General features: G+C 37.2%; 1 protein-coding gene across 1 annotated transcript in view; it reads left to right on the top strand.

Moving 5' to 3' along the window:
• The first annotated feature begins 1,106 nt into the window (after window positions 1–1,106).
• NUP155 (nucleoporin 155) overlaps window positions 1,107–13,624 on the top strand; it is a 52,358-nt gene continuing 39,840 nt past the window's right edge. The window contains exons 1-7 of the mRNA XM_043488806.1: window positions 1,107–1,391; window positions 4,629–4,766; window positions 6,293–6,389; window positions 8,166–8,236; window positions 10,162–10,254; window positions 11,094–11,260; window positions 13,234–13,339. Of these exons, the coding sequence (XP_043344741.1) occupies window positions 1,235–1,391; window positions 4,629–4,766; window positions 6,293–6,389; window positions 8,166–8,236; window positions 10,162–10,254; window positions 11,094–11,260; window positions 13,234–13,339 (829 nt within the window). The 5' untranslated portion in view covers window positions 1,107–1,234. The remainder of the gene's footprint in view (window positions 1,392–4,628; window positions 4,767–6,292; window positions 6,390–8,165; window positions 8,237–10,161; window positions 10,255–11,093; window positions 11,261–13,233; window positions 13,340–13,624) is intronic.

Consider the following 13,624-nt stretch of genomic DNA (forward strand, 5'->3'; position numbering starts at 1 on the left):
TGTGACCCCATGGACTGTAGCCAGTCAGGCTCCTCTGTGCCGTTGGATTCTCCAGGCAAGAATACTGGAGTGGGTTGCCATTTCCTTCCCCATAGGAATTTTCCCAACCCGTGGATCGAACCCAGGTTTCCTGCATCGCAGGCGGATGTTTTACCATCTGAGTTACTAGGAAAGCGTGTTGGGTGGCCTATTCTATACCAGTCCTACTGTGTGCTGGGGATGAAACAGTGAATAGAATCATCTGCTTCCCCTCTGCAATGAGAAATAAAGCAAGGCATCAGATCTCTGCACCCAGTGAAGATTTCGTAAACATAAATTTTCACGGTGACGTACCACAAAATTAACTGGTAGCGACACGGAACTAGAAAGCCTGATTTACACCTAAGCCCATTAGAAATGTAGAGAAATTTTGGTTTATGTGTAAACTTTTTCTAACGGTTACAAATTCCTATCGACTCCCAGAAGTTATTTGGTAGTGAAGTTGCTCTGTCGTGTCCGACTCTTTGCGACCCCATGGACTGTAGCCTACTAGGCTCCTCCGTCCACGGGATTTTCCAGGCAAGAGTACTGGAGTGGGTTGCCATTTCCTTCTCCAGGGGATCTTCCCAACCCAGGGATCGAACCCGCTTTGTCGGCAGACGCTTTTACAGTCTGAGCCACCAGGGAAGTCCGAAGTTACTTGGAGCACCGAACAAGTTGACACGAGACTCAAACAGGTGCTGTTGCGGGTTTCCGCTCCCCGAAGCTCGAGGCACCCCGATCCAAGCGCGCGCTGAACCCACCAGAACCCGAGCAAGTCTGCGCAGTACCCGCAGTAACCGGCTCCCACTCACCCGGCCCCTCCACCCCTCCTTCCTCTCCACCCCTACAGACCCCCATCCCCTCCCTCCCCTTCCCCAGCTTCCCCCCCACCCCCCTTTTCCCTTCCACCTCCTTCTCTCCCTTTCTCCAAGACAACACCGACTTCCCTCCTCCCGCTCCCCAAACAGCCACCTCCCTCTCACTTAGCTCCACCCCTAACGTCCACCCCTTCTAACAAGTTCCCCTTCCCAGCTGCCAAATGCAAGCTTCAAATTCCCCACCCGATGAACCGGAAGTGCGTCATGCACTGGCGCCGCGGCCCTCGTTTGGCGCGCGCGCTCTAAGCTTTGGGGCTGAGCTAGCGTCTTGGATTTTCTCTTATTTCTCCTTGCTTTTTGACTTTCTCCGGTCGCTCTTGTCTTCGGTTTTGGATATGCCGTCTTCTTTGCTGGGGTCGGCGATGCCGGCCTCCACGTCGGCCGCAGCCGTGCAGGAAGCTTTGGAAAATGCGGGGCGGCTCATCGACCGTCAGTTGCAAGAAGACCGCATGTACCCGGACCTTTCCGAGCTGCTCTTGGTGTCTGCTCCAAGTGAGTGATCGTTGCCCAGTTGGTGACTGTTTCTCAGCCCAAAGGACTCTCATCTGACTCCATAAATAGGTCCCATCCCCAGGGCGAATGGGCGAAGACGTCCTGAAGTTTAGGGCGCTCGTGTGGGTTGCCATTCCCTTCTCCAGGGGATCTTCCCAACCCGGGACTCAAACCCGGGGTCTCCCTCATTGCAGACAGACCCATTACCGTCTGAGCCACAAGAGAAGCCCTAAGGGGGGAGAAGAGCCCATTTTCAATTTTTTCCTTCTCTCACCCTTCATCACAGGCAATTGAGAGGTTGGGAACGAGGAGCAAGCCCCTATTTGAGGCAGAAACAGGCAAATATTTTAACCTTAAGGAGCTTCTCGCTACCTCCAGGTGTTTATCGCTAAGCCCGGATGAGGAGGATCACCTGATCCAAGTTTCATCTTTGTTAATATCTCGCATCACGATTGGAGTAAAACCGAAGAGCAAACCAAGTTAATTTGGAAGTTTATGTTCGCTGAAAGAAATCCCTTCTTATATGTAGTGTTACTGTAATATGAAATTCTGAAGGGTATGAAAAAGAACTGCAAGCGGAATGAAGGAAGGGGACAGGGAAACAAGTGATGATGGGTGAACAGGGAGGGTAGGGCAGATGTGCCAATAAAAGACAGGTGTCTGTACAATATTCTGTTTAATGGTGTTAAATGAAGATCAGGCTCCTCAAGGCACATAGAATCACACAAGTTGCTAGAAAAGAAGTGACGCCTGTGTGAGGTGGAAATTGGAGAAAAGTAGAGGAGAATAAATAAGCACAAGGTTTTGGAAAGCATGAACCAAGATATTCTAAGCAGGATAATTCCCAGGTGGCTCAGTGGTGAAGAATCCACCTGCCAGTGCGGGAGGTGAGGGTTTGATCGCTGGGTTGGGCAGATCCTCTGGAAAAGGAAATAGCCCTCGCTACAGTGCTCTTGCTTGAGAAATCCCATGGACAGAGGAGCCTGGCCGGCTACAGTCAGTGGGATCACAAAGGAGACAGACCGGACTTGGCAACTAAACGACAATATTTGCAATGTAAACCTACAAGACAGCTCCTGCAGTTTAGTAAAATTCTTCAGAGAAGAGACAGGAACAAAGCAAAGAGTATTTGTTCCTGCCAGCTACTCACCAGTGGGCTTGTCTTGTAAGAACTGAGTGACCTGTTAGCAGCTCTCATTTTGAACAGCACCACTCCCTTTGACCTCCTTATTTCTGAAAGCAAACTGTGAAAACAGTCCATATCTCCTTGTCTTCTCTTCATATGTCACCCCAGTCCAACCTGTCCACCTTTACATACATCTACCTCTCTAACCAAATCTTTCCTTCTTCCATCCTATTCTTTACACCCTTGTTCCAGTTATACTGAATTTAACACATTTACTATAATAAGAGACCCCCTCTTAAATTTTTCATGTATTCGTCATCATTTCTAAATGTTCTTCTTTGCCTAATAAGCTGTTCTTCCAGGCTCCATTAAATATCACTTTCTTTCTGTAGGCTTTCACAATTCCATTCTTTGTTTTCCCACTGTCATTTAGCATGCACAGTATTCTACGTGTAATGTATGGCTGAGTCCCTTCAGTGTTCACCTGAAGCTATCACAACCTTGTTAATTGGCTACGCCCCAATTATAAAATGTTTTTGGTGTTCAAAAATAAAACTTTTTAAATTAAAAAATAATGAAGTGTCTCAAAAAATTATGTTTTAATATTAACTAGAATGTCTTCATTCTATTTGCTTCAAAAAACACGTTAGGGAAGAAGTGGATAGGACTGATACATATAAAACATGACTGGGCATACCACGGGTGATTTTTGAAGCTGGATATTTAATACATAGGAATTGACTGGATTTGTTCTCTAGTTGTATAAATTTCTAAATTTTTCATAAATTTGTTTTATATGTCACTTGCCCCCAACATCTTTGTATTTTAGGGAGGCAGAAAAGAGATGATCAGTCAGATCTAAAACACCTTGTTCAGGACTGGGAGGGAATAGACCACCCCACTCCTGCCCTCAGTGTCTGGGCTTTAGAGGAAGAGAAGAGTTGCCAGTTGAGAGCACTTGATAGAGTAGTTTGATTCCTCCCCCCCCCCTCAATAAAATACTGCTTTTGTGGTATTACAGACATACCTCATTTTATTGCTGTTTGTTTTATTACACTTTGCAGATACTGGATTTTTGTTTTTGTATTTTTACAATTGGTTTGTGACAACTCTGCCTTATCAGATGATGGTTAGCATTTTTTAGTAATAGAGTGTTTTTTAAGTTAAGGTGTATACATTGTTTTTTTTTTTAAACAATACTGTTGCATGCTTTAGTATAGTGTAAACATAACTTACATGCACTGGAAAATCAAAAAATTTATGAGACTTGCCTTCTAGGGATGTTCATTTTATTGCAGTGGTCTGGAACCAAACCCACAACATCTCTGAAGTGTGCCTGTATTGGTGAAGGGGGTGGGGCTTCCCAGGTAGCTCAGTGGATAAAAAATCTGCCTGCAACGACAGGAGACTTGGGTTTGATTTCTTGGTTGGGAAGATCCCCTGGAGGAGGGCATGACAACCCACTCCAGTATTCTTGCAGGGAGAATCCCAGGGACAGAGGATCCTGGCACGTTACAGTCTGTGGGGTTACGGAGTTGGATGCAGCTGAGCCTGCATGCACGAGGGGATGGGGGAATGCATGATGGGAAAAGGCATGGGTTGTTTTTAAGTGGGAAAGGAAATGCTGTTTTTTCCCCAGTCAGTATTTTGTTTGTCCACTGTTGTTTTTATCTGTAAAGCAGTTTTATAATTTTTTTCCCATTTCAGATTAGTAAAATAATAGAAAAACACTATAAGTTATTGAACTAACCATTTCTTTTCTTACGGAGGTTGTTTTTATCTGTAAAGCAGTTTTATAATTTTTTTCCCATTTCAGATTAGTAAAATAATAGAAAAACACTATAAGTTATTGAACTAACCATTTCTTTTCTTACGGAGACAAGTCTTTGTTAAAGACTTCAGTGTTGAAACCAGTAATTGCACCCCGTCTCAACACTGGAATTCCTTCGGCCTCCTTTTTGTGAGATCAGAACTATTTTCTCTATATACCTTTAGAACCACCAGACACACAATTTTATTTTTGTAGCCTGCAGTACTTCTGCTTGCCCATTTGATGCCCAGTACATTGTTATTTTAAATAAATGCTTTGTTTCTTTTTTTATTTTTTGTAGATAATCCCACTGTTTCTGGCATGTCAGATATGGATTATCCCCTGCAAGGACCTGGCTTGCTGTCCGTACCCAACCTTCCAGACATCAGTTCCATCAGAAGAGTTCCTCTCCCACCTGAGCTTGTTGAACAGTTTGGACGTATCCTATTCCTTTGTATTAACTATTTAAAATATTTAAAAATTAGTATTCTCATTATTACAGTTCTTGTTTTGTGTCTAATTAGTGTTTTGTGTACAAATTCATATAAGGATTTTATTTAAAATACTTTGAAGTACATGGGTAGTTTGCCATGTGCCTAGAAAATTTCATAATAAAATTGAATGTTGAAAATTGAGTCACATTTTAATTGTTAAGGGACATTGAGGAGAGTGAACTGTTTCCAATTAATTCTGCATTTTTAAATGACATATGGTAAGGTGATAGATATTAAGTAGGGTGGGGAAAGGAAGTTTTTACTACCATGCTTTTTCAGTTCAAAGGCCAATGGTTTCCCCCCTCCCCCTAATTTTAACATTTAAAACTGGGAAGTGGCTCTGAAAATATTTAAGCAAAGAATTCCAGGTATTTTCTTCTGAAAATACACCCCAAAAAGTTTTTGGTGTATTTTCACACTTACGGGTATCTTAGTTTATTAGTGATTGCATTTCCAAGGGTTACAATAAGAATCTACACCTAAGGGTATAAGAAACTGACAATGCTCTCTTCATAGACTGAAAAGTTAGAGGAGATTTCTTATCTTCTAAAAGTAAGATTTTATTTGCTTTTCTTAAAATGTAGCACACCCTATAAAAGGACTATAGAGTTATTTGCTAGGAAGCTTTTATAAAAATCAATCTGTAGCTGTCATGATAAAGACATCAAGATCCTATATAAAAAGTTTAAGACTTTCAAAAGTGTGTTAATCTCTTGAGGGTGAAAGGGTTTCATGCTTCAATATAATGTGACATAGAAAAGAAATGAAAAATTATGGAAATGTAAAAATAGAAAAATCTAGTAAAATCTAATTGATATTTTGCCTTTAGTTTTCATTGTCTCTCTGAGACTTTGTAAAATAGTGTTACTAAATATATAATACTTCTTATCTTTCACTCTTCTCTTGCTTAGTTTCTTAATATTCTTTAATCCTCTGTTAATACAAGAAATATTTCCTTTAATTAGAAAATGATTTTGTTTTCACAGGTGTTTGATTGTCATATAATTACATAAATCTTGGTCTATTTTTCATTTTTATGAGGATTGTATATAGATTGTCACCTAGCTATGACTTTAGCTTAACAAGTGTTTTTTGTTTTTTATCACTCTCTCATACAGTTGGAAAAACTGGTCCAGTAAAACAGTTTTTATTGCCAGCTCAATATTACTCAGAATCAATAATTTTTTAAAGTTAGTAATGACAAAAACATTACATTTGTTATTTTGTGTATATTTTAAATGGTCAGGTAGCCTATTTAGAAATAATAAATTATAAGTATTTCTGTCATACACTATGGCTTTCATTAAACGCTTTGGAAATAAAGATGTTTCATTTGCTCTTCCTATTGAAGAATGAATAGGTCATGGTTTTTTGATTATGTGGCTTTATGTGATTTTAAACCAAAATCTTTTGAAACAAGCTTAAGGAAGACGGGTTGAAATCATTCTTCCTTACATCCACACCCCCGCAGACATGCAGTGTAACTGCATGATGGGCGTGTTCCCTCCCATCAGTAGAGCTTGGCTCACCATTGACAGTGACATATTCATGTGGAACTATGAAGATGGGTATGTATTTATGGCTGGTTTGCTTTAGCATGATTAGAATTTAAATTATCTTTATTGCAACTAGTCATCTACTCACTAGAAGCTGCCTGGCTTATCTTTCATCCAAGTCAGTGCTTCTCACTATACATACTACCTGGGGATGGGGTTAAAATGTGGATTATGTTATGGTCATTCTGAGTAAGACCTAGGGATCTGCATTTGTAACAAACTCCCAGGTGATGCTGGGGATCTGGGTACCACTCTGAGTAGAAGTCTGTTTCCCAAACTGACCCTATAGTAAAGATAGTCTATCACTGATTCTTTGAGAGATGGTGTGACTTTTTTTTTTTTTATTTGACATTTTGAAAGACCTGTTTTCTCTGCATATCTATGTGGAGTGGCAGGATGTTAGTTTATCTTAGCAGTTGTGTTGTTATTCTGTGGGCTTGACCTTGTGTAAATTAATGTATATAGAAGGGTCTGGGTGAAGGCCCAAGGCATTCTTGCTTAAATAAAGTTTATCGATGTGCTGCATTTTTTGCTTTTGTTTTTTTTGGCTGTGCTGGGTCTTCATAGCTTCAAGGGCCTTTTCTTTAGTTGTGGGGAATGGGGCCTTCTTTAGTTGCAGTATGTGGGCTTCTCTTGTTGCAGAGCACAGGCTTTGGTGCATGCAGCTGCAGTAGTTGGAGCACATGGGTTCAGCAGTTGCTACTCCCGGGCTCACAGCACAGGCTCAATCACTGTGGCGCATGGGCTTTGTTACTCCATGGCATGTGCGATCTTCCCAGATCAGGGATCGAACCTGTGTCTTCTACATTGGCTGATGGATTCTTTACCACTGAGCCACCAGGAAAGCCCTGATCTGACGGTTTTACTCTTGGCAATCTGGAAAAAATTTTTGTTTTCCATTTCTCCATCACATTATCTTTAGGTGAGGGACAAGATAACCAGAGGAAGTTCTGTATATATAGTTGTTACTCTTGCTCGTAAGTAATTAATGTACTTGTTAGAAACACACATATAGTGTCATTGAGTCAAAACTGATACTGCTTGAGAACTTGCAAGTTAACTAATTTTGTTAGCTGGGGTTTTTTTTTTTTTCCTTTAATTTAAATTTTTCCTAGCTATTTTTATTGTTGAAATGGTATATGTCATAATAGCAGTGATATAATACTGTGATTATTCTTCATGTATCATGCACTTTGCCCCAGTTTGCTGTATTGCACATATGTATTCATTTTTGCACTAAAGAATAGAACCTCTTTATTTAGGCATTGAGCTCTTCAAGAAACCTGAAAAAAAATTACGAAATGTATAGATGTGAGAATAATTTAGTTAAAGTGGGTTTCTGTGTTAATGAAAATTTTTATATTTCCGTTGACATCTAACATACCCATTTAACAACTACATTGAGTTTATCACAGATCAGACACCATTGTGTGCTTGAACAGTATTGAGTAAGATAAGCGTAGTCCCTGCCCACATGGAAAGTCTGGTTCAGCCTTACTTTGTATTCTTCTGAGAGGGTCTTCTTGCCCTTGCCACAGCAGTAGATCGCTGTTACTGGAGACTTGCAAACCTGGGGAGGATATTTGGAGTGGAAACCAGCATTCCCCCTTTTCATGGTTTATGTGTAGCTTTAGGCAGACCTGTGTGCCTAAGTCTTGGAACTGAAACAGTTCTGTTTGATGGTTCTATAGTCTTTTTTGTATATGTATATATTCTATAGTTTTAAAGAGTATTATAAGATAAAAGCTTTTCTTTATGTGTAACATGTTTTTCTTCTAATATTGACAGAGGAGACCTTGCCTATTTTGATGGGCTTAGTGAGACTATTCTTGCTGTGGGGCTTGTGAAACCAAAACCTGGTAAGAATTAAAAATAGAAAGATGAAATTATGTTTGTATATCCTTGGATTCCAAATGTTTTAGGACTCTTGGAGATCATATTTTAGTTACTAAATTTCCTGTTGAAGTTTTGTTCTGAATTACTTCTAATTAGAAATATAAAAAGTGATTAGGAATATTTAACAGTTTACTCACTTTTCAGTATAATGAGTCTGCCTTCAAAATTGTTAAATTCTTGAATTTTATCTTACTTTTTGTTAGTCTTTCTTGATTTACCTGAAGTTTTTTGCATTATACATTTTTCAATAATTACTGAATATAATGTAAAAAACCATTTTTAGTCTGTGTGTTTTTTTAGTCCTGGTAGCCCATGGCCATGAGAACAGAGTACAGAATAAATCCTAAGAGAATTCACAAGCATTGTTTAACCTAAAACAAATTTCACCTTCAGTAGGCTAGGTGTTTTATCATGGCTACTGACAAGCAGAATTGATTGACTTAAATTTAATATACATCTCTTTAAAATACATCTCACTACAGAAGGAAATAATAGATGAGATTTACTTGTTTACAAGACCCTAGTAGGAATTTTTGCAGTGTAGTCATTTGAAATGTAGCCATTTTGAAATTATACTAATTGACATAAATGTATTTCCCTTACATAGAATTTTATAGTAGCCTTTACTGTGCTGTATGTTTCTGTATTTTGTTTCTTCATTGAAAAGCTTGTTCATATGAAAATCAACAGCTGTTCCTGCCCTCTATCGTAATAAATATTAATTGTCCATCTTAAAACAAATAGTTAAACTTTGTTCTCCTCAAATGTAATTTTCAATACAAAATTGAAATGGCATGGTCTTTGATACGACAACAAAGGTGTTATCTTTGGTAAGTTTTCATAAATTTCAAGCTCCTTTAAATCTAATTCTGAAATATTGGGTATATTTTGAAGTCATTAAGTAAAAAGTCTGTCCTTCAGCTTTATTGATGTGAATCTTGAAACACAACATTGTGACCTTTGTCCCCCTTGGTATTCATCAGTGAAAGTAAAACCAAGTGATGGTAGAAGCTTTGTTATGTTTTCTGACATTTAACCCAAATGAATACATATAAAGAGATGTCCATTATCATAAAATATATTTGCTTATATTCTTATCAGTGACACACTAATTTTTTGATATTATAGTGTGGAGAGTGATAATTACACGTACCATTCCATACCACTCCAGACTTTTTAAATTTAAACTAGTTTAGCATGAATTAATTAACATTTTAATATTTTGTGCTTGGTTTAATGCCTTCTCTGAATCTGTGAATTTATCTGGCTGTGATACTGAAACTTATTTGATCTATAAACTCATTTCTGTGTCTATGAATTTGACTATTCCATGAACTTCATATGAGTGGAATTATGTAGTACTGTCTTTTTGTGACTGGCTTGTTTCACTTAGTATGATGTCCTCAAGGTTCATCACTATTGGAGCATATGTCAGAATTTCCTTTTTAAGGCCTAGTAATATTCCACTATATATACATACTACTTTGTTTATCCATTTATCAATTGACAGTCGCTTGAGTTATTTCCACCATTTGGGTTTTGTGAATGGTGCTATGAACATGAATATAGAAGTAGAAATTTTTAATTTTAATAAACCTAAACTGTTTTATAATGTAACCCTCATTTAAATATCATTAAATACTGTAGTGTTTGTTTCTAAGTTTTTTTTTTTAACTACTATTTGCTTATTTAAATGATCGCAGTAATGTTTTAGCACCAACATTAAATTAGGTTCACACTTCTCATACGCTAGTTAATCTATTGTGTTATTTTGTCATTGAGTTGTGTCCAATTCTTTGCTCATATTAAAGTAACAATATTCTGTTAATACTTAAATGTTGGGTATTTTCCAGAAAATAGTCCCTAACTCATGTTTACTTTATCTTAGGCATCTTTCAACCTCACGTACGACACCTCCTGGTTTTGGCAACCCCTGTGGATATAGTGATTCTTGGACTCAGCTATACTAATTTGCAAACAGGTATAGCAACTCACATGTGGTGGGGTTTTTTTTGATAAAAATATGTTGCCCAATTTAATATTATAATTGAAAATTAATTTTTTACAGTAAGTTAACTTTCTGAGCTATTTGCTCTTAGGAAAATAATACTTTCCTATAGATATAGTATTTTTCAGATTAGTAACTCCACAAAAAAATTATTTTGGATTATTTGCCATGTTAATGTACCTTTCTAAAATGTCCAATATAAAGGAAGGGTAATAGAAGAGAAATAGTTGCCACTAGTAATTTTTCAATAATGCCTTCAATTTCTTTTTTTTTTTAAGTGGCCATTTTAACATATGAAACACAGAAATATACATTATTCTTTCCCTTAAAGTAAGACGCTATCAATTAATTTATTGTAAAAACATTCAGTGGTTTCTTTTGCATTCTAGTAACATTTTAGGTAAAATAATGTTGAATTTCGGAGACTCCAATGAATGAATATTGGGAGAGTAAGAGATAAATAATTCGTGATTATTACTGCCATATCCCTAGGCTTTTTTTTTTTTTTTTGCAAAATTTAATACTTTGGTTTAGTTTTTTTGTTTGATGTTTTAGTATGTTTTCTATATATATGCTATATATTTTATATATGTTATATATACATACTGAAGATTCTATTTTAACATGAATTATAAAATTGTTTATGTCAGACTATAGTAATTTTAAAATGTACATTTTACATACATTTTTGAAATTTTTTAGCATATCATGAATTCAGTAAGAACATCAATCCTGAAGACAATACACTGATTGTGTTAAACTTTTAAAGAGTTCGTAAAGTGATTCCTGTATTCTTCCTTTAAAAAAAATAGGTTCTGGAGTTCTCAATGACAGCATGTGTGGTGGAATGCAATTGCTTCCAGATCCCTTATATTCTCTTCCTACTGATAATACTTACCTTTTAACAATAACTTCCACTGATAATGGCAGAATTTTCTTGGCTGGAAAGGATGGCTGTTTATATGAAGTAGCATATCAAGTAAGTCTGGCATTTATAAACATTTTTTTTTCCTCCCTCTTGATGGGGTATAGATTGATAAGCTTTTGTCTTTATTTTCTAATTATATAAGTACATTAATATATTCTTACGGAAGGTGGTCAAACATACAGTTTAAGTTGTAGCCCTTCATGGCTACACTATACCTATTAAACCCAGTCCTCTCTCCAGAGGTAACAGCCATTATCAGTTCTTTACATGTTTTTGTAGAACATGATACATAACATCTTTGAGTACTGGAGTGGGTTGCCATTGTCTTCTCCGTTTGATTACCTATAAATATGTTTTAAAATATCTATATGTATGTATTTGTGTGTGTGTATACACATATACAAACATATAGTGTACTTCTGTGTATGTTTTTCCTTGGATTATTGCTTATGTTTTGTTTCATAATTGACTTTTTTTTTTCCTTTGTTGTTTTTTTGCCAAGTCACATGGTTTTGTGGGATCTTAGTTCCCCAGTCAGGGATTGAAACCAACCCCATCAGTGAAAGTTCATGAGTTCTAACTACTGCCCCGCCAGGGAATTCCCCATAATTGGCTTTTTTCATTTAATTTTGTCTTGAAAGTTTTTCCTTGTCAGTATCTGGTAGATAGATAGTTGTTACGCTTTGTGTTGATGCATGATTGTCCATAAAATGAATGTACATGATTTATTTAACAGCTCTTTTCTTGAAGGACTTCTAGGTTTTTATTACATGTTTCACAAATAATGATATAATAAGTGTTCTTCTGCAAGCCTCCTTGTACACATGTGTGGATATTTTCTAGTGTGGAGACTTTGAATTCTAATAGTTGTGTTGTCAGGTATATGTATTTCAACTTTTATGTTTTCCTTGTTCCCTATTACGAATTGTAGACTCTGAGCAGCATCTGTGATTGTATCCCTTTCCCCTCTCTCCTCACTCTTAACACTGGGATTTTCAAACTTACTCACTTTGATCTATCAGAAGAAAATTATTTGTTTTTTTATTACTAGCTGGGTTGAGCATCTTTTCATGTGTTTTGGGTCATTTGTGTTCTCTCTACTCTGAAATGTCTTTGTTCCAGTTGCTTCTTTTTTTCCCCTTTATATTGTTGCCTTTTTCATAAGTTAAAGGGTAGGAAACTGAGAAGATAAATGGTCTCATAGTCATCAGTCAGTCAGTTCAGGCGCTCAGTTGTGTCCGACTCTTTGCGACCTCGTGAATGGCAGCACGCCAGGCCTCCCTGTCCGTCCCCAACTCCTGGAGTCCACTCAAACCCATGTCTATCAAGTTAGTGATGCCATCCAGCCATCTCATCCTCCATAGTCCCCTTCTCCTCCTGCCCTCAATCCTTCTCAGCATTAGGGTCTTTTCCAGTGAGTCAACTGTTCCCATGAGGTGGCCAAAGTTGTCCTACAACTAATTAATGGCAGAGATAGGATTAGAACTGAGGTTAGTTTTTTATGTTACGTTGTATCTCTTCCTTACCCAGTTTCTCTTGGTTTTGTTCACTATTCAAAAAGGTTCTGTTATAGATTTAAGTATGGCAGAACTCGATGATTGAGGGGCAGACTGTAGATTATGATGGGGGTGGCTACTATTTTTTAAATGTCCATTTAGCAGTAGTGGGAAGAGATAAAAATACCTCTATCTTATGTACTTTTGACACTTACAAACTATGGCTATTATTTCCTTGCTTGCTTTCAAATAGACATTTTTAAGATAAAGTGAATTCACTAACATAGCAGTGTTGAGGTTGCTGGAATAGACATAGCTGGTTTAATTGAGAGCAGTGATTTTAGTCAAATACATTTTTAAATTTTTAATTACAGGACTAAGCTCAGTACTTGCTTTGAGTAGTATGTCTTTATTTGCAGTTATTGGTATTTCACTAAGATTTGAGAATGCTTGTAAACATGAGTATATAGCAGTTGCTGTGATGGGGGTACCTACCTACATTTACAAGTCTTCTTTCATTTTTTTAAGGCAGAAGCAGGTTGGTTTAGCCAGAGATGTAGGAAAATAAACCACTCAAAGAGCCCACTTTCTTTCCTTGTTCCTTCATTACTACAGTTCACATTCTCAGAAGATGGTAAGTAGAAAATAAATCCAGCAAACAAAAAATTTTAACAAATTATTGACTTAACATTTTCTTAAATTCTCATTCTTAATTGAAAAAAATTTGTTGTATATTTTTATGGTCTTTTAAAGGGAGAAGGGATGATAAAACAGAGACAGCATGAGTTTTAGTACTAAATTCCTGTAAATGTAGCACCTTAGAACATGTGTCTGCTGCAACTATGTGTACTTAAACCAACCATGTCTGTATGTGAGAGAGTTAGACATTCAGACATTTAATACATGTTTAGCCCCCTCT

The sequence above is a fragment of the Cervus canadensis genome, chromosome 16, assembly GCF_019320065.1.
Source record: "Cervus canadensis isolate Bull #8, Minnesota chromosome 16, ASM1932006v1, whole genome shotgun sequence".
Lineage (NCBI taxonomy): Eukaryota > Metazoa > Chordata > Mammalia > Artiodactyla > Cervidae > Cervus > Cervus canadensis.